The sequence below is a fragment of the Labrus mixtus genome, chromosome 3, assembly GCF_963584025.1.
Source record: "Labrus mixtus chromosome 3, fLabMix1.1, whole genome shotgun sequence".
NCBI classification, from domain to species: Eukaryota; Metazoa; Chordata; class Actinopteri; order Labriformes; family Labridae; genus Labrus; species Labrus mixtus.
In genome coordinates this window covers 19,237,838-19,257,893 of record NC_083614.1, presented here as the reverse complement: position 1 = coordinate 19,257,893, position 20,056 = coordinate 19,237,838, and the positions used below count along the sequence as shown (strand labels likewise).

General features: G+C 41.2%; 3 protein-coding genes across 3 annotated transcripts; 2 read left to right on the top strand and 1 right to left on the bottom strand.

Moving 5' to 3' along the window:
- The first annotated feature begins 420 nt into the window (after nt 1-420).
- Nucleotides 421-4,466, top strand: cpox (coproporphyrinogen oxidase). Its single transcript, XM_061033603.1, has 7 exons — nt 421-1,043; nt 1,151-1,294; nt 1,393-1,503; nt 1,601-1,742; nt 2,721-2,939; nt 3,606-3,710; nt 3,812-4,466. The coding sequence occupies exons 1-7, from the start codon at nt 518-520 to the stop codon at nt 3,894-3,896; spliced, it is 1,332 nt and encodes a 443-aa protein (XP_060889586.1). The 5' UTR covers nt 421-517; the 3' UTR covers nt 3,897-4,466.
- A 525-nt stretch (nt 4,467-4,991) lies between these two features.
- prrg1 (proline rich Gla (G-carboxyglutamic acid) 1) lies at nt 4,992-10,793 on the bottom strand. The gene is made up of 4 exons (XM_061033604.1): nt 10,699-10,793; nt 9,837-9,877; nt 8,882-9,042; nt 4,992-8,027 (listed from the first exon to the last, which is right to left on the bottom strand). Exons 1-4 carry the CDS (start codon nt 10,776-10,778, stop codon nt 7,563-7,565), a joined length of 747 nt encoding a protein of 248 aa, XP_060889587.1. The 5' UTR covers nt 10,779-10,793; the 3' UTR covers nt 4,992-7,562.
- A 1,825-nt stretch (nt 10,794-12,618) lies between these two features.
- Nucleotides 12,619-20,019, top strand: tmem47 (transmembrane protein 47). Its single transcript, XM_061033602.1, has 3 exons — nt 12,619-13,056; nt 17,765-17,905; nt 18,408-20,019. The coding sequence occupies exons 1-3, from the start codon at nt 12,831-12,833 to the stop codon at nt 18,584-18,586; spliced, it is 546 nt and encodes a 181-aa protein (XP_060889585.1). The 5' UTR covers nt 12,619-12,830; the 3' UTR covers nt 18,587-20,019.
- The last annotated feature ends 37 nt before the right edge of the window (nt 20,020-20,056 follow it).

Sequence of the window (20,056 nt, the reverse complement as noted above, 5' to 3'; positions counted from 1 at the left end):
AAATGGACAGGACGTGGTACCAGTCAGTCAGTCAGTCAGTCACTTGTTTGTGGTCCCAAAGTCCAGAGAAGAGAAAGATAAAATGCTAAAGTTTTACAAAAAAGTAAAAAGCAAGAAAAAAATAACAAATAGGCCTAATAAATGAATAAAAAGGTCAATTCAATCCATCAAGTCTATCATAAGCAATTCCGTTTATCGCTGGTGCTGCAGTGTAAAAATACGGTGTAAAGAAGGAATCCTTGAACGCAGCATGTTCTCTCGGCGCACTGCACGATGGGTCTTGGCGTTCACAGTAACCTCAACGAAGCGGGGAGCTCATAGCCCCATGCATGACAAAGAACTACATTTCCCGTCTTGCCTCTGTCCGTTCCGAGGAACTACACGCCCCTCAACGTGCAACTTCTTAACGCACCACTGATAACACGCAGGTACAACAACTTCTGATGTTTTGAGTAAGTACATTGTAACAATTAAAGGCCGTGAAGCACAGAGGAAATAGCGAGTACTTATTCTACAAATGGCCACCATTGTCTTTTGTTCAGTAAATAAAACGACTCAAACTACCGCGAGACGATGTTTATTAGCACCTTTAAAGAGGCTTGTTAGAGCAGGAGAGTCGCATTCGTCACCTGCCTTGCTTCCGGGAACGAGATGGTTGCGGTTCATGTCCCATGGGACCGCGGGGAGAACCGCAGCCGGGAGAACCAGAAGGGGAGCCCTGGCGCTCACTGGGGCCGCAGCGGTGACTGCAGCAGCGGTAGTAGCGGGGGTTTTGGCCAACGCTAACCACTTCCAGCGTGCTGAAATGGCAACGAAAGTATCACCAGCCGCTGAGGAGAGGGAGCAAGAGGGGGATATTTTGGAGAGATGCCGGGAATTCATGTCTCCTCCGGTGTCCGACGTCGCTGTACTGCAGGAGAGGAAAGGGGAAATGTGTACTAGGATGGAGATGCTGATCATGCAGACCCAGGCCGAGTTCTGCAAAGCCCTTCAGGAGGTGGATGGTGGGACCTTTAAGGTGGACAGGTGGCAGAGGAAGGAAGGTAAGGAGGGGGGGGGGGGGGGAGTTGAACTACCCATTGTTGAGCATCACTAAAATATAGTGACCAAAAAAAAAAAATGCCCATTTTGTGACCTTATTTGTTGACAGGGGGAGGAGGAATCAGCTGTGTTATGCAAGATGGAAAGGTGTTTGAGAAGGCAGGTGTCAATGTGTCAGTGGTGTTTGGACACCTGACCGAGGAGGCCGCCAAGCAGATGAGGAGCAGAGGGAAGGTCCTCAAAGGGAAAGATGGTAAGCCCCTAATAAGGCTTTTGATGCGAGGTGTGGTTAACCACATTCAAGGTAAAGTTTAATAGATAACGTGTATGTCCTGCTGTGTTTATCCCCAGGTAAGCTGCCGTTTTGTGCCATGGGTGTGAGCTCTGTTATCCACCCCAAGAACCCCCACATCCCCACAGTGCACTTTAACTACAGATACTTTGAGATCGAAGAGGAAGATGGTGAGTGTGTGACTTTGACATAAGCAGTTGTGTCTTGGTGTCAGTGACACTATTGAGTCCATGGATGAATGATCTCCCTTGTCTCTCTCTCTTCAAGGCTCTAAGCAGTGGTGGTTTGGCGGAGGCACAGACCTGACGCCAATTTATATGAATGAAGAAGATGCTTTTCACTTTCACAACACCCTGAAGGAGGCATGCGACAAACACCACTCGCAGTACTACCCTGACTTCAAGAAATGGTACCGTTTAACTCAAGATTAGTCCTGCCATTGTGAAAAATCCACATATGTTTGTACTAATTCAAATGTATGTAAGTACATTAGCATGGAAGCATTCTGCGGGTCTGATTTCTGTGTGTTAGTGTGTGCGGCGTACGATGGGTGTATCCTCACTGGTTCAAGTGATAAGGGAAAGCCTTCGCCTTAAATCTGCAGTTACAGAATGGCCGTTGAGCCATGCCGTTAGCTGTTGAATGACCATGCTGGATGTGAGTGATTGGGTGTGGTTTACATGATTAGGCTTGTATGTTAAGTATAAGTTACATTTAAAAGAAATATCTGGGACTTAGGGCAGACGTGCTAGTCTAAACCTAGTTACAGTCTTTATGCTAAGCTAAGATTAGCTAACTATGTACTGACCTTAGCTTCATATTATATAGTAAAGGAACTAAAGCATATTTTCATTTGTTAACTGTCACTATAGACATGCTTTTACATGATTATTTTTTCCCCATATGTCATTCTAAATAAATGTTTTTTTAAACTAAGGGGGGCTGCAATTTTGATAAAAACAGAACTATCAAAGTAAAGATTGTTTAATTGTATTCAAATTAATGATTGTATTATTTATGTGCATAAGGAGGTGTCCCTATCTCTTAAAAAAATAGAAAAGGGTAGAAGAGTGAAAATTTGAAACATGTTGCTTGAGTTGAGACAAAGAAATTGTTGAACATAAACTTAAGTTGTCCTTGTTATATCTATGCAATTTAAACAATTAAGGCAACTACACCTGTCTAACTCTTTTGAATCAAAAGGTTAAAGGAAGAAATGCACACTCTTATTGGCTATTGTGTTTGGATTCACTTGTGCATTTTGTTGTTTTATTTTAATTTTTTGGGAGAATCTGACATACCTGTTGAAGTTGGTCTCTTGTCTGTCTTTAAAAAGTGCTCTATAACCTGACATAAGACTGTGTTGTCCAACTCTTCTGGTGTGTAGGTGTGACAGGTACTTCTACATCAAGCACAGAGGAGAGACTCGGGGTATAGGAGGGATCTTCTTCGATGACTTGGACTCTCCAAGTCAAGAGGAGGCATTCAGCTTTGTTAAGAGCTGCGCTCGCACTGTGGTGCCCTGCTACCTGCCCATTGTATACCAACATCTTAATGACTCCTTCACTGACGAAGAGAAGGACTGGCAGCAGGTGCGACGAGGAAGGTGAGTGAAGGACCATTCCTGCTTTAAAAATCTGTCAAATGTATCAAGAACAAACAAAGGCAGCCAAGTGTTAACTTCTTTAATAGGTATTCAACCAAATTGAAAATGTTATTGACACCTCAAATTAGACGCAGAATCATTATAAAAATGATGAAAAAGGCTCCTTAGACAGCGGGTATGATTTAGAGACGACAACACAGAGAATGAGCTAAAAGCTACTTTATGAATGGAAAGATGCCTGATAGTGAGAGGAAAAGAAGAAGCTGGAATAAACCCTGGATAAGTCTCATTAATGAGGTGTGGTTTTCAGCTCAGGAGTGCACATTAAACACTCAGTCACTTAGCAAAGATGCACAAACAATAATATGAATTGTTTCTGATTTGCACCACAGAGGTTCATTGTATCATTATCACGTGATTTTATCAGAGAAGCTCCTCAGCACATACATGCATCAGACTGGAAGACTTCAATCAATCTGCAACATTAACTGAGAATAAATATAAGAATAAATCATGACTATGTATTGCAGTTTAATTAATTATCAGTTTACATCATCACTCCAAGATCTCTTTGTTTGTATGTTTTTTTCAGGTTTCTATACACTTAATGTATCATAGAAAACAAAGTTAGCTGTGTACAGTAGGCTTTGTGTATTTATGTTTCAGGTATGTGGAGTTTAACCTGGTGTACGACAGGGGAGTGAAGTTCGGCTTGGCCACACCCGGCTCCAGAATTGAGAGCATCCTCATGTCCCTCCCTCTCACGGCCAGGTAACAAAACAGCTCTCTGATGCAGTGCTACACCTCTACTACTGTATGACAGTAATCAGCTATCTTTGTTGCCTGGTAACAAACTCATCCCTCATCCTCAGGTGGGAGTACATGCATGAGCCTGCCAAAGGTACCCGGGAGGCCGGCATGCTCGAGGTGCTACGAAACCCCAAGGAATGGGTGTGAGCACACTATTAACAGGTTTACATGTCAGTATGGACAGCCAGGAAATCATCTGTGTTGTTATTAATAATGGTGAGACCTGTTATGATATATATCAGCAGCAGGTAACAGATTACTGTGTAATATGAATTTGCATTGCACTTGTCTAAAGAGTTCTTTAATCGATACCGGTACTTTTCTCTCTTTCTTGTTTGCCTTTTATTTTGTGAAAGCAGTTTTGTTGACACTTGTATACTCTGGGATCACATTGCTGCTCCTAATAAGAATTTTCATTTGAATGACTGAGCTTTGTGTCATGGCACACCGCATGACACGACCAAATAATGTGACTATTGTACCTGCTCTGAGGACGCCCCCATTTGATGAAGTCCCACTTCAGAGAAGTGTTTATGTAAAACACTAGTGTGTGGTTTTTTTTCTGAGCCCTACTCTACTTTAAGCAGGCAGAGCTCTTCTCTCCTCTTACAAAGCACTCAAAGAGAAAAAGGGACAAACTGAGCTCTGTATGTTTGTATGTGTGCCAATGCTTGTAAAAAAAATCTGAATAAATCTTGTTTTAATGATTTATTTAAACTGTTCACTACAATGAGTTATTTTTTGACAATCACGGCTGAAGAATAAGAATGAATGGATCCCTCTTGAACCACATTTACGTTTGTGTTTATCATTCTTTTGTGGTAAATGAGTCACTGGTTTGTTTGAACAGCAGAACAAACAATACTTGTATTTTGGGTCATGTTCCACTGAGGGGATGAATATGACTCACAGGCCAGGTGGCACATTGAGTTAGGAGGAGTGCTTATAAGACAATGCTATTTGAAATGACAAAGTCAACATTTTTAGATCCTATTTTTCCACAAAAAAATAGTTAATTGTTTTCGTCTGAATCACATACTTAAGCACTTCACTTTTTCTAACCCATCAATCTGTCATTTAACCTGAATCTTTTCATTGTAGTCTGAAGAGAGCTCAGCAATGGATCACTGTGTTTGTGAAACAGAGTCTTGCAAGGTAAAGGAGAACTGTGAAAAAGTTTTATAGCTCACAAGCTGACCGCTTATACTCTCTGGGTGATGAAGTGAGGAAACTTAAAGCATATTTTTAAATGTTTTATTACAAATTAATTCAAGCTTTTGCACATATCAAGGATTTATAACAAGTTCCCTTGCATTTAATGTTATATAACATATTTGTTGTTTTATAAGGCATTGTAAAAAAAGAGCTCTGCAAGTAACAGTACAACAACTGACCCAACCAAAATGGCTACCTCCACCAGCACAACTCAGTTGTGGTCATAGCAAGTGCTGAGGTTCACAGGTCAACTCACAAAAAAAAAGATATAAGATAATCATCAGTGCTCAGAGTCTGTGAGGTGCAGACAGGAAATGTTACATGTATCAGTATTCACAGACATAAGACAGGTATATTTGGTTTTTTGAGTGTATGCAGCAACGTTGCATATAAAGTGTGAGCACTTTGAGAGGATTACAGTGACATCGTGGCCGAGAGTGACGTTGACGACGTTAAACCAAACCTGTCCTAGTTTTCATCAAACAGCACAGTTTGAGCTTAATCACAAAGTGCCTTCATTTAGTCACAACCTACTGTCAAATAGTTCCACACATCAACTCGTTCACCGCACTCCTATGCAGTAAAAAACAATCTCACTGTAACTTACTTTTCACACAAAGACTAAATATTTGTATACAGGTACATTACACATGCTTAACTCTGTCCATAGTGATGTGAAATACACAATCTCTTCTCTCTGTTGACTCCTATCACAAAATTCTTCAGTCTCTATTGCTTTCTGTCCCACATTCCTGTGCAGCATACCTTTGTGGTGTAGCTGCAGACTTATTTGAAGAATCTTCTATGTACTATTACTGAAAGTGGCACAGCAGGAGAATCCATCGTCACATAACACGGTTACATTTGCTGTAGGAGTAAAGGTTAGGGAAAGATTTTCACAGTAAAAGCAGGCTCAGAGCAACCCGGAGGTGGATGTAAGTCAGTGAGCACTGACCGTCAGGAAATAGTGCTCGAAGATGAACCTCAGGTGAACAGACCAAGCCACATGCAGTACAAAACATACACACATACAGTATTACAAACATGTCAGCACCTCCCGTAACTAATGGCCGTATCTTAATGTTGAAACATTTTGAGTTAAAAACATTTCAAAGTGTTTTCTGAAGTTGGACTGATGCATTTGTTTGGCAACTTTTCAAACATTTAGGTCAATGAGTTCCTTACCCATTGGGAACCAACGCCAAACTTTAGCCTCTTGACACAGTGTTGGCCGCTGGGGTTCTGTAGCTTTATCATCCACTATGTTGGTGAGTCTAAAAGCTAACTTCACAAGAGAAGATCCTGGGCAGCCATTCACAGTCTTTGACAACAATGCACAATAACGTTATATTATCTACCTGACGCTGCTTAACCTCAGGTTAAGAAGTTTCATTATTAGGAAGCTACAGACCCACATCTTTTTCTAAGTAAACCCTTGAAAAACAGAGCTAAGGAGAAAATATTGGTCTGAAGTCCACTGGTAGCAAACAGTGGAATAATGGTGTGTTCCATTTGATCTAGGAAGTCGGAAATTCTGAGTTGCCCGACTAAAACGGTATTAAGAGGCCCCTTCCCGAAGTCCAGAATTCTGACATGGAAACTCGGAGAACCTTCAGTAGCCCGTGTTAAAAATCCAACATGGCTGCTACGTGCATCAACAGTAATGTTTAAGCAGTAACTATTGTGTTACTTTTAACTTAATCCTCTTTTTGTGTAATTCAATCAAAAACACCATTAGTATTGTAAAAGTTATATCTGTTGACATGTCATGTTTTTGCGCAAAAACAATCAAGTAGTGTGTTGTTAAAACAAAACAAAGGTACTCCATGTTGCTTCCCGACTTGTCGCCAACTCCCAACCAGGTTAACTCGAGTGCGATGTCATTCCTAGCTCTGACTTCCAAGTTTCCAGGTAAATGGAACGCACCACATAACTTAAGGGGGTTACTGATGTTGCTGATGAGTAGATGGCTGTTTGTTTACAGGTTGGCAAGGAGACATAAAAAGAATGAGTTCGAGTTTATTCCTGGAAACTTCAAAAACTGCTTGATGGAACTTAATTTTGGTGGGTTTCCCTTTATTTATTTATTTATTTATATTTATTTATTTATTTATTTATTTAGGTTATATTTACATATCTAGTGTTAGAAGTAGTTATTAGCTATTGATCACGCAAGTCTAAAGAATTGGCACTCACTTTCAATAACGCATCAGTCCAACCCCATATACACCTTCATTATGGTAACATCTTTATGCCACATGCATCATTTGTTATGCCTGCTGAGTTCAAGGATTTGCTACAGAGTAACAGCAATAGATGCAACTAGAGTAAAATCAGCAGAAGTGTTGCTTGGTATCTGTATGGCATAATCATTTGCTCCTTCCTGCTGTCACTTCACCTCACTGATAAAAGGTTAGTGCAAATTTTAACAGAGCTGGCTCCAGCAAAGATTGCATTAGTCCACTGACCACACAGTTAATAGTGTTTGTTGAGTGGGGAAGGCTGGTGATACAACAGCAGTGGCACTGCTTGATGATAATGCAGTGTGTTTTTAGTGTGGATTAGGGCTTTTTGTTGGGTTGGTAGTGATAGAAGGGTTTACTTCCCGTGGGTTCCGCTGCCGCTAGAAGAGCTGGTGTTGACTATATCCTCGTACTGTGGAGGAGGCTCCGTCTCTATTTGGACGTCTGCATGGCCTACAGCCTCCTCGTAAGACGGTGGAGGGTCTCCAGCGCTTCCTCTTCCTGATGTGAGCTCTGAGCCTGGATAAGCTGGGCTGCTGTGGACGCTGAGTTCTGAATGGTCACCATGGTGGTAATCCCTCCCCCAATGGTCCATGGAGACCACTGATAGGACATGGTCCTGATGCGAGTGTCCCAAGCTGGGGCTGCCCTGTGAGCGCTTACGTGAGTGGCAGCGCCACACAGTGATGGCAACGGCGGCAATGATGAGCACCACCAGCAGCAATGGCACGATCAAGTAGAGGGAGTTGACTCCGCCCACCACTGTCTCCAGCCCTCCAGATGGGCTACTTTCCCTCACATATTCCTCCCAGAATCGTCTCTGCAGCCAATCAGAAGACAGACACACATTGTCAAGCTAACGGTATGAAAATAAAGTATTTTCTGCTAGACACAGTGTCAACATGGTGCCACAATATTGTTTACAAAACACTAGGTCACAGGACCCTCAGTGTCTACTGTACATTTCATCTGGCTTATTGCAACACAAAGGCAGTAGGCAACAACACCAGAGCAATAGTGATCAGATGACTGTGACTTTGCACTCTGGCCTCTCACAATGGTTTCCCAAATACCCCCCTCCCTCTCTCTAGCAGGTGCTCGGCTGTTCTTCCTGCTGATAATCATCACTTCCTGGAAAAACACACACATGCCACAAGCTACCACGCTTGGCATAGGATTTCTGGACACATGAACCCAGCTAAATTATACTTTAAAGGGATTTGTTTGATTTGTTTTTACAAAAACTGACTGGTACAAGTTGCTTAGTAGTAGTTATCATGATTTGTGGGTTTTAGTTGTAGCTGGTTGTCCAGTGTCCACAGATTTCAAACCAGCCAGCAAGTCAAAATAAGAATTAATGACAAGATTTAGGCAAAAGATTTTTTACTGCACTGTGTAGGATTCTATTTTTGCATGTCTTTTTTAATTTGAATAAGTCATTGAGCTATGGTGTATTTTGGCTGACAAGACACAGGCCAGCTGGGAAATCTCTGAATGCATTCACTGTCTTACAACTAGCAAGCAAACCAAACCCCTAATGCTAAAAAAGGATCATCTACTAATGTGTACTATGTGGGTGGCCACATGTATCCACACTCAATGTGCAACAGGTGTTGTAGCTTCTCAGACAGATGGAATTGAAGGTCTGTTGTAATGTGTCTCTCAACCCCTTACCGTCTTTTCGTCATTCTCGAAGGCCTCACGGGCCTCTTCATAGGTGCAGATCTCCTCACGACATTCCCGCTGGATGTTACCCTGCTTCATCTCCTCTAGCAAGAAGTTGGCCCTGCGTAGCCGTCGCAGCACGGAGTGGGCCGCGTCCGCCGGCAGGAACACTAAGAGGCAGAAACATGTGCAAAGAGAAGAGGTTAGGATGTAAGATTTAGAAATGTGCAACAACAAAAAACTGCACGCCTCAGGATAACAAGCAGAGACAAGAAAACGAGAGAGAAAAAGAGGAAACTAGGAGCGAGTCAGCAAGCGGAACAGCATGGGGAGGAAGCGAAGTGGGGGGAGATCCAAAGAGAGAGTACTGAAAGAGAGAAGAGGCAGATGAAGGAAAGAAGCATAGAGTTCTGGAAAAAAAAAAGAGGCAGCGAGGTGGGGACTGAAACAAAGGCTGAACGCTGCCCAAAGCCCACATTTCTGCATAAAAACAAAAGGTCCTTTGATTTAGGCATCCATCCCTGGGCCACAATAAGCGAAACTGGAGGAATGAACTTAGAGAGACAGAGTGGCCCTCTGTTTATCACACCCGAACATAAACTCTCCAACAAGAAACTGCATAGAAGATGCCACCGCTTGCCCTGGGAATGTCTGATGTGCAAACAAATTAACAAGTAATGGAAGCTGTTAGTGTGACTCATATAGTCAGAGATTGCATCAGCCCAAGGCTTGAAATGAAAAAAAGAAAAAGGAAATATATTTGTACATATTGGAAAACAGGAAATTCCCTTAGGAAAGAATGGTAATTGTGTGCTAAAGACGACAGAAAAACCTGAAGAGTGACATTCCAATTTGTGTTTGACAAACAATGCTGAACAATAGAAAAAGAAAAATAACAAGAAGTTGGAGGAGAGTTTCTGATGAGATACGCAAGAGATGAAAACGTCTCGCAAAATAAACTTACCACTCCCCATGATTCCTGCAGGTGTGTTTGGGGTGATTTGTCTGTATAAAGAGCAAACACACATTAACATACAGTTTAGAACATGCTGATACATGAGTCAGACTATAATTAAGCAGGACTTTACTGAAAACTACAAATATTCCTTTGTTTTTATCATAGGATAAACAGTCATTTTAAGATTAGGCCTACTTAAATCTTACACAGTAGCAATGTCCCAGTAAGTCACGAGAGACTGAAAAGAAGGTAATGTCACACATTTACAAGAACAATGAATCAAATGCAAAACGTTTCATCACGTTAAAAAGCCACATTAAACATATTTTGACATGCTCTGGAGAAAATATAAAATCAATTTCACAACTTAACTAACGAATAAAGCCTAATACAGTTAAACAGCTGGGCATTAAAGGGCACTGTTTTGTTGTGAATTAGGAGCATCCTTGACCAAAGTGACAGTGACCAATGGCGGCTGCTGACCACTGTTACACATGGATGTTTTACGGGAATCCTGCTGGTAGCTTCCCAGAATAGATCATAGGTAATTAAAGCGTCACCACCCCGTTGTACGGCTCACAACAAAGAATATACATTGACATGAAAGCTAAAGCGATGTTAGCTCTAATGCGACTGCAAAATGTACATTTTAGTTCGTACGGGGAGCATTTTGTGTCGGGTGGGTAGGCGCTGGTTCTCGCCCCGTGTATTGACAGGACGGTGATGATTTGTAGGACCAATACGCCGCTAGTAACGGATGTGATTTAACGAGCGACAGATGTAAAAAATAAAAACCTCGGTTTCACACTACAGGCGTTTACTTTAGTGTTGGTATATTATATAAATAAACTTTGTGACTCCTGCTCACCTCTTTTCGTAGCAAAAATGCGCATAAGCGATCCCTCGTCTTCTCCGCTGCCCCGTAGTGTTGCTATGCTCGTTGCACATGCGCACAGCTCTGTTTGCTGACAGCTTTACCGTGAACTGCCCCGGAGTTAAAGGGCCAGCTCAACGCTGACCTCAACTATTATTCCTAGTACCATTTACAACCCGATATTGCTATTGATACAACTGTTAAAAAAAAAAAGACACATGAGGAAAGTAGACTTCAAACCACCCTGTTAAATAGTCTTAGTGCTTTAGAATAATGAAATACATTGTATTGTTATGGGTCTGACATAAAGTATGAAGTAAAATAAATAACATAAATAGTTTCTTATAAACTGATACAACATAACATGTCAACACATCTCGTAAACATGGAATACAAATGCACACTTGAGTAAAAATTCCAGTCCATTTTCTGGATATAAATGTTTTTCATATGTCCACAATATATAGGCCTATATATTTTTTGTTCAAATTAAATCAAGTTTTTTTAATGAGGTCAAACTAACATTTTGATTTTGTCTTCAGTTGTTTATCATGTTATTTACTAGGCTAGATGTTTCCACTGCTTCTAATAAAGTTGTCGATTAAACTTTGAGTACATTTTATATTATTTTATAAACAATAGGATGAAATAACATTGTGGCAATATTCAGAAATCCACAATGATATTCCTTTAAAGACTGACTGCAGGGGGCAGAAGTGATGAAACACATAGGGCCATCAGAACAGGATTAGATGAATTTAATGTTGTGCATTGGTAATAGTAGCCTATACTGGTGCCCTCACATTTTTCTTAACTACTTTTAGGTTCTTATTTTTTTCACAACAGCTAATTATTGCCCCGTTATTGATGTCCAAGGATAAATAATCTATTTTTGAATGCCTTTATACCTTTACATACACACACAACAAATATACACTTACTTGATGGAAAAGGCTGATTTTTCATCAAAATCTAAACTCACAAAAGTAATACAAAGTTTTTATTTTGCTGAATCATCATTATCCACCAAAAGTCAGTCATCTTTAACTTCAACTAATTAACAAATAGGTTAACTTCGAAAACTTGTTGTCCAAAATAACTGTGTGTGTGTGTGTGTGTGTGTGTGTGTGTGTGTGTGTGTGTGTGTGTGCATTTGTGAAAGTTAATCAATATGAACCAATTCTGAGATTCTTCCCTGAGGACAAAGGATTAGTTCAGTTCAATTAGAAATAAAATGAGCAATGTAAGCTGCCCTCCACAGTGTTGTGTGTGTGTGTGTGTGTGTGTGTGTGTGTGTGTGTGTGTGTGTGTGTGTGTGTGTGTGTGTGTGTGTGTGTGTGTGAGAGAGAGAGAGAGAGAGAGAGAGAGAGAGAGAGAGTCAGAGAAAGAGTGATAGGGAGAGGGAAGGACAGAAAATGGAGTGTTAGACAAAGTGGAGAGATAGAGGAGAGATAAATAATTAGGGTGAATTGTGCTGCAAAGGAAAGTCAAATTTTATTTTAAAGAAAACAAGTAGCCTAGTGTTTGCCCACATTAAATATAAGTTAAATCAGGCAAAAAGTGTAAATGAATGGTCTTATAGCAGATTTTCTTTTATCATTTCTGAAAGTGTAACCTCTGTAAATGTATTTGAGATTTTATTACATTTATTTTACATCGTTAATATCTTACAGTCGTTTTTTAAAATCCTAACAACTTTTCTTATGTCCGTTTTTTTACTATTAATTTTATATTTTTTACTTTTATTTATTTTCTTTTACCTATTCTTAAAGTTCATATTATGACATTTTCATAATAATAAAGAGAGAGGGAGAGAGAGAGAGAGAGAGAGAGAGAGAGAGAGAGAGAGAGAGAGATCTGCTGTGTGAATGGGGCTCATAGGCACTAGGACCCAGCAGGTGCAGCTCGTTGTTACTTCACTGAGCAGCAGCTCGCTCCTCTTCGCACAGTGCTGATCTACAGCAGCAGCGCGCGCGGCTCCCCATCCGCTTCACCCAGCACGGGCAGGGGGAGGACTACCATAACACCGACATCTGAATCTTTAAGTGGATTTAAGGAACTCCATCACAAAAACACACATGTTCTTCTTCTTTATCATTTCTGTAAATGTGTAAGATACTTTAGACATGGCTTCATCCGTGAGCGGCACAGAGGAAGTCCGGGTCTCGACGCTGACTCCCCTGAAGTTGGTGGGACTGGTGTGCGTGTTTCTCGCCCTATGCCTGGATGTCGGGGCCCTGCTGAGCCCGGCTTGGGTCACGGCGGATGACCAATACTACCTGTCTATGTGGGAGTCCTGCTGGAAGCCCGTCAGCTCCGCTGTCTGGTCCTGCAACAGCACGCTTGCAACCGGTGAGACAGACGCTCATGAGCCCGTAAACACGCTCACTTATTCGGGCTTGTGGGGAGATGCACCCCCATGTTATTTTTGAAGTTTTAATCCAGTTGGATGTTGAAGTAGTGGGTTTTACATGTCAGAGTTTTTGGGCGCAGACAGACACCCATATCCATATTCAAATTGGGGATAACAAAGAGTCCCTGCAGACAGAGCTCTGCTGAACCAATCTGTTCTGTGGGTGACAATTATACAACATCACCCAGGAGAGTGTTAAATGTTAATTACTTTAGAATTAGCTATTGCCTGGTTAATTTAAACTGTACAACTTTTCCACATGAAATAAGATAGTGAACAATGTGCTGCACATACTGCTCTCACAGTGGGAGATAATTGACTTTATTGATATAAAAAAGTTTGTCCTTGAGGCTAAGTGTGCTGTGTAAGACACCCTTTCTTTCTGGTTTTCTGGCTAACTTTGTTTTTTAAAAAACATTTGCCACCACTGAATGATGTGGGAATTCTGCTTTGCCAGGAGCGGTCCAGCTGGGGTTTCATTTGGTCTTTTGTTGCTCACAAAATGAGCCTTTGTGTGGGTTTCTTCACCAGCCAAGGAGCAAGGGCAACTCAGAGCAGAGAACTCCCCAGAGATCCAGATGCCTGCAGATTAGTAACCAGGGAGACAAGTGAAGCACTCCAGAAATGCTGATTTTTTTTTTAGGAGGGAAACTTCCTATTGGAGTCCCCATGAAGGTTGTTTTTTTTCTATCCTGGAAGTATTTCATTTTTCTATCACAGCGTGCCATTTACTGGTGAGGTAAAAGAGAATACTTATTTGATGCCATATAGGTTCACATATACAGGAATGGTAATTTTGATACAAAACAGTCAATTGAAATACCATAAAATAAAGTTAACAGCAGCACTACTACTGTCCAGAAACTTAAAAAGACTTTAGTACTCAAAATAAGCAAGAACATATCGATAAAATAAGTCAAATATATTTAGTGAAAGAAAAAAGATCTATTTAACAACATAACCATGATCAGTCATGATTTCAGGGATGAATTTGTTTAGACATTTTAGCTTTAGAATGTAATATTTTACTTACAAAATACTTGAAAGTTATATTATTTCCTGAGAAATTAGCATGTTTGAAGTTGACTTTTTGATAAAGCTGTTCAGAAGGGGGAAAAACAACAATAGAGATCTGTCACAGCAGGATTCTATCAGCCTATAGGCAGTCTCAGGTTTGAAAATGTAAAATGAGTTTCAGTACACTCCCAACTACACCTTTCTTCATTTCATGTGTTTGCTGAGACAAACAGTAGATCTACACTTCACTTTTTGCTGCCTCTGACCTTCTCCTATGTGCTGAATTGTGTTTTTGTTAGTCCGACAAACTGTTTTCTTTCTGTCTACGGGATGAGTAACTGCAGGTCACGCTGGCCCAGGTCTTTCTCTGTCAGCGCAGACAAAGTGCACTTTGGTGCCATATAAAGACATGCAGTCTCCGTGTCAGCTCCCCTCTCTCAGCAGCGGCAGCAGCATACCACAGTTAATGCACACAGCAAACTGCCCATTTCCTCAGGCTTGTGCTTGGCTAGGCTTATTGATTCGAATCCCAGTAATCAGTTTCATCCCTTCTCGTCAGCCCCCCAATATTTCCTCAGTGTCATGCTCTGGGCATTAAATAAATCCTGTTAGTTTGAAACACCAGCTGGCTGCTCAGATGTTTTGTGCTAGTTCTGCTAGGTCTGTATGTGTGTGTTTTTCCACAAAACCACAAAAAGAAAAAGAAATATGGCTTAGTTACATGCTCATGAAGTGTAAAATCTACAAAAATTGTAACTCTTCTCCACTTTCAGTTTCACACACACACACACACACACACACACACACACACACACACACACACACACACACACACACACACACACACACACACACACACACACACAATGAAGCACGGGGCTAAGGTCAAGTAAAAAAGAAGACCTGACACAGGGACAGGAATGTGGAGCGGTCTTGCAAGTGAAGTGTGTGTGGTTCCCGTGTTGGTGTTGGTGCAATATGAATGGGACGAATGTGGAGCCACTGTGTGAGCTTAGTCAGACACTGTGGGGCAAAGAATAATAGTAGTGGAAAATGTGATCCTGTATTAGGGGTCATGATACCAGAATTTTAAACTTTGATCAGGTTCTAGTGATCAGACAAACGTATTCCTATGCACCTAATATTGGGTAATTTCTTGTTTTAAATCACAAAGAATTACCACAAATACATAGGTTACGATTTTGAAATGTTGCCAACATATTGGTGCAATTTAGATAGTGTCAACTCTGCTGTTGCCTCCACTGCTCTCTGTCTGATTGTAAGAGACATAATTGTAACTTTTGCATCTGTATGATACTCTAAAAGGACTTGAGAAACATCAGTATTTGTCAGTCTGTGAATATGGATGTGCCAACACGTCTTTATCTCTCTTCTTCTCAAAGAGACTTTGGTTCAATAATTGACTAAAGATCTGACATTTCTTGAAAGCTTCGGTACTTTCCAACACTATTGATCATTAAGTGCAGGAATTGTACTGTTTGAAAACACCTGATATTGTAAAGGACAAAAGTATGGAACATTCTGACAACCGTATATTCCTGTGACTGTCACACTGATGGCTACAAATAGCATGTAAAGCTGGAGTGTCTTGCTGCCATCTTGAACCAGGGACCTCTGATTGACTTCCTGCTTCTGAAACTTCTCCATCCTGAGAGTGAGCCTAAGTATGTGTGACAGCCAGAGAGACACTAGGGGCTCTTCTGTGACACAGATCTTCCTCCATTGTCTCAGACAAAGAAACATACTTGGGGGCCCAGAAGGATTTTTTTTTTTTTCGTTTAGCACCTAGGCGCTCCCTGTCGTGCACATAATTAATGCTCAGATTGGATCTTGTCTACTGTATCTCCTTTTCCATCTGTCATCATGCATGGCTCAGATTAATACTTTGGCGCTTCCTGCTCGTCAAAGCCTCTAAGCACTCCGACTCTGGCTGCATGTCTTGCACAGTGAGTCGCTTCCAAATCTGAAATCCATCCTGCAGTTTCACAGGAGGACTGATAAGACTTTCGCTTGCAGACTGCCCAGGCTGAAACTGACCTAGAGAGGATATCTTTCCCCACGATGAGCTTTGACAACTGCAGGTCAAGTCACTGTGGCCCTTTTTTTGAGAGGCAGAGAAAGTGAAGGGGTCAGTCTTTGGAGGGGGGGGGGGGGGGGGGGGGGGGGTACAAGCTGGAGGCTGAAGAGAGCTGGTGCTCTGCTTTTTGTGGGCTCCTTCCAACATCCTGTGGTGACAGGGCCCATTTTTAAACTCTCAATCCTGGACCCATATTTGGTCAAAAGAAGTTGATGTTTGTTTATATTTGAGCTGCTTGGCCTCTGGAATAAAGTTTCCCTCCAACAAGGGTGGGAACTGTATTTTAAGCAGCTTATCCTCTGTCACTGTCTCTCCGCTGGAGAATGTTTTAATGATTTTCTGCCTCAATAGAGGGGAAACATATTCTTGGCACTGCTTCATCTTTGTTATTTCCTGGGCTCCATAAGAGACAATACCATGTATAATAATAAAAAAAAAACCTCATGTTTATTCTAAATTATTTCAGTTTGAGCTTCTCCTCCTACCCTTATTTTATTTGGAGCTCAATCCCTTTAATGTTTTGATGTGATTTTTTTTCGCCCGCTGCACTTTAAATTATTTCCTCCTGTGTAATCTAATGCCTCATCATAATATCCTCTGCCTGTTTACATGTAGACCTCCTGTTTCCGTGAGCACACACCAAGGCTATGAAAGAGACCTTTAAACTCCAAACAGTTACATAACTGGCTCAAAAGTCTTTGTTTATTGTCCCATGACATTGAGTGATTAAAATAACAGACTTTAAAAAAAATGAATTAGATTTAATTTTGCAGAACAAAACCTTGACAAACATCTGTTTTTTTTCTACTTTACTCTCACTTTGGAATTCCAGCAAGGACAGGGAAGGAGAAGCAGAGATTGAGACACATTATTATTTCAAGTGTTGTTAAACTTATTCTGGATGAAATGCTGAGAATGCTGCTGAGCTAGTAGGCAATACAGAGGGATACTCATTATCTGACTCACTTCACAGAATGCCTTTCTGCTGCTCTGGTGTCTGTTTATAAAGCGCTGAAATCCACACATATGTGGCCAGTCCTGTGTTTGGTTTGTTTGTTTCTTGTAAACCAGAAACTGCTGCGCTTTGTCCGAAGGGTTAGTCAATGCATGGTTCAAATTCTTCCCCTGCCACTGGTCCCTAATGGCCGGCATCAAAACATTACAAGCCATGGCCGGCTTCTCAGAATATGCACGAGGAAATGTTTCAACCCCTGAACCACAAGTATTTTGTGTTTACTCTGCGGTAATTCCCCACAATCTCAAGTTGTTGGAATGTTGGATGTTTTTCTCCTGTTAGAGATTGAGCATGACCAATATGGCCTGTGACCTGTTCTGCTGCCTGACTCTTTTACTTTTCCCCCTCCTCTTCATCCACCCACCTTCCTCCTCCTTCTCCTGTCAACAGCTCAGACACGGCTCTCCAGTGTATCCCCGTTTTAGCTACCTATGTCACTCTCTATCTCAGTGTGATTTCATGCCTTTCCTCCCTCACCCCATCCTTCTGTGTATGTGTGTGTGTGTGTGTGTCCCAGACTGGCAGATCGCCACACTGGCCTTGCTGTTGGGTGGAGCGGCCCTCACCCTGTTCTCCTTCCTTGTGGCGCTGATCTCCCTCTGCTTCAGCTCCAGGAGTCGCTGCTACAAGCCTGTGGCTGTCATGCTGTTCTCTGCGGGTACGTAAAGAGACAAAAAAACAACAACTCAGAGATGAATCAAAACACGAAAACACAAAGAAATGACTGCTTCTAAAAAGGTCTATTCATTTGAGTTATGATGACGATAATAGTATCTGCACCAGTATTTGACTTGGATACCGCCAAAAATAAGAAATATAATATAAGTATGCAAGTCAATGTACTTTTTGACACCCTAAAAAAAAAAGTTCAGGTAACTGATTGTATTACAAAAAAACAAATAAGAGTGTGGTGCTGTCAACAATAAGTGTTTTATTTATTCCAAATTCCAATATTATGGATAATTTGATTTAAAAAAAAACAACTAGTTTTGAGGGCTACTGAGCATCAGCCAATAGACAAGTATAGGTACAGGTATTAGTATCGGCATAACTGGTAATGAAAACATTGTCTCACTGTTGTAACACTTAATCTTTCTGTCTGATTTTAACAGACTGATTTTCACATTAGTACCTTCTCCTATTCTTGTTTTCCTCTGCAGTGGTGCTCCAGGTGTGCAGCTTGGTACTATTCCCCATCAAGTTCATAGAGACGGTCAGTCTGAGAGTGTACCATGAGTTCAACTGGGGCTACGGCCTGGCCTGGGGGTCCACCATCTTCTCTTTTGGAGGCGCCATCCTTTACTGCCTCAACCCCAAGAACTATGAAGACTACTACTAAAACATGTGAGGAGAGAAGAGATATTGGAAGTCTGTTTCACCCAGGGCCCTTCCAGTAATGGGACATTTCTGTGCACAACCACAGACTAAAAAAAAAGGAATAAACAAAAGCTTACTGTTAGATTCAGGACTGGAACCATTCGATACTGTGAATTTATTGACTTACTTAAAAAACCAACTTGTGTTCAAAAATGAATCCTGAACCGTTATAGAGCGATTGCCACCATTCGGTTGAGTCTGCGTTCCCTTTAAGTGGAACTCCAGTAGGTCTTCGATTTGGACAGAAAATCTGGAGGGAACAGATGGATTCACTGACCCCATACCAGGACAAAATGATGGACTTATTACCCAATCAGAGCAAAGAGCAAAAGAACAATGTCAACTTGGCCCAATCAGGACAGTAACGGATCCAGGGAGGAAAAAACCCCATTGAAGTGATATCCCGAGGATGACAAAGTGAGGAAATGCGACATAATACTTTTCCCCAGAGATGAACTACATCTGGAACTTGGCCTTGCCTTCTTCCTACAGTTTAGAGAAATACATCAGCGAGGGCTGGTCTCATGAACCAAAGGCTGTCGCTAGAGTTTTTTCTCCATTCCTATTTGATTCTATTTTAAGGGTCACAGAGATTAACAGAAACAACCTAAGACAATAAAAACATTCCACATCCACTGTCTAAATAATATCATACTGGTGAGAAGAACATGGGCTGGCTAATGAATAGCAAAGCATCTGTCACATGTAAACTATTACTACTGCTATTGTAAATGTGCAGCATAAGCCCAATTATACCGTCATTATGATTAAAGAAAAGTTGTATTATATGTAAGTATGTGCAGCATTATAAAGTAATATTCATGCTAAGGCCAGTGGGAGGGCGATGATGGCAAATGACCGTGTCTGCTGATGAGTGTCCACCCATGCCTGCATGATCATACCACCCAGCATGTGTTCACACACTGCCCCATGTGATGCCTCCTTATCTCCTCCATCTGTAGGAAACAGAAATGCTCTCAGTAGAAAATAATACAAAAGTAGATTTTCATTTAGGGAGAAACTGTATCAGATTGTCTCATTGTTGCTACTGAAAATGTCAGCATACCTAAAATTCTGCACAAAATATGAGGTTCATAACTAAGAACTATGCATGAGTAATGTTATTATTACTCCTTGGATCAATCTTAAAAAAACAATTGAGCATTTTGAACCTTAAAGAAGCCATGAATGATGTGACTTGTACTTGCAGAAAGCCTGCTGTGGGTAAAACTCTCCTAAATTCTCCATTAGGATGGTCACTTTTAGGATGAAACTTCTCCAACTCCCTCTTGTAATAGAGAAAGTGAGTGTTTGCATGCCTATTCCATTTGCTGCTGAGTTTATTATGATTCCCACTGGCTTGAATAGTTATATAATAAACATGTTCTGATAAAAGCAGTGTATGATTTCTTTTTTTTGGGGGGGGGGGGGG

Coding starts and splice junctions, on each gene's coding strand:
- cpox (XM_061033603.1), top strand. CDS start 518: ATGGCCACCATTGTCTTTTGTTCAGTAAATAAAACGACTCAAACTACC. Junction 1,743..2,720: donor TACCCTGACTTCAAGAAATG/GTACCGTTTAAC, acceptor TCTGGTGTGTAG/GTGTGACAGGTACTTCTACA. Junction 3,711..3,811: donor TCCCTCCCTCTCACGGCCAG/GTAACAAAACAG, acceptor CCTCATCCTCAG/GTGGGAGTACATGCATGAGC.
- prrg1 (XM_061033604.1), bottom strand. CDS start 10,778: ATGTGCAACGAGCATAGCAACACTACGGGGCAGCGGAGAAGACGAGGG. Junction 9,878..10,698: donor CATTTTTGCTACGAAAAGAG/GTGAGCAGGAGT, acceptor CTCTTTATACAG/ACAAATCACCCCAAACACAC. Junction 8,028..8,881: donor TCGAGAATGACGAAAAGACG/GTAAGGGGTTGA, acceptor GATTGGCTGCAG/AGACGATTCTGGGAGGAATA.
- tmem47 (XM_061033602.1), top strand. CDS start 12,831: ATGGCTTCATCCGTGAGCGGCACAGAGGAAGTCCGGGTCTCGACGCTG. Junction 13,057..17,764: donor CAACAGCACGCTTGCAACCG/GTGAGACAGACG, acceptor TGTGTGTCCCAG/ACTGGCAGATCGCCACACTG. Junction 17,906..18,407: donor TGTCATGCTGTTCTCTGCGG/GTACGTAAAGAG, acceptor TTTCCTCTGCAG/TGGTGCTCCAGGTGTGCAGC.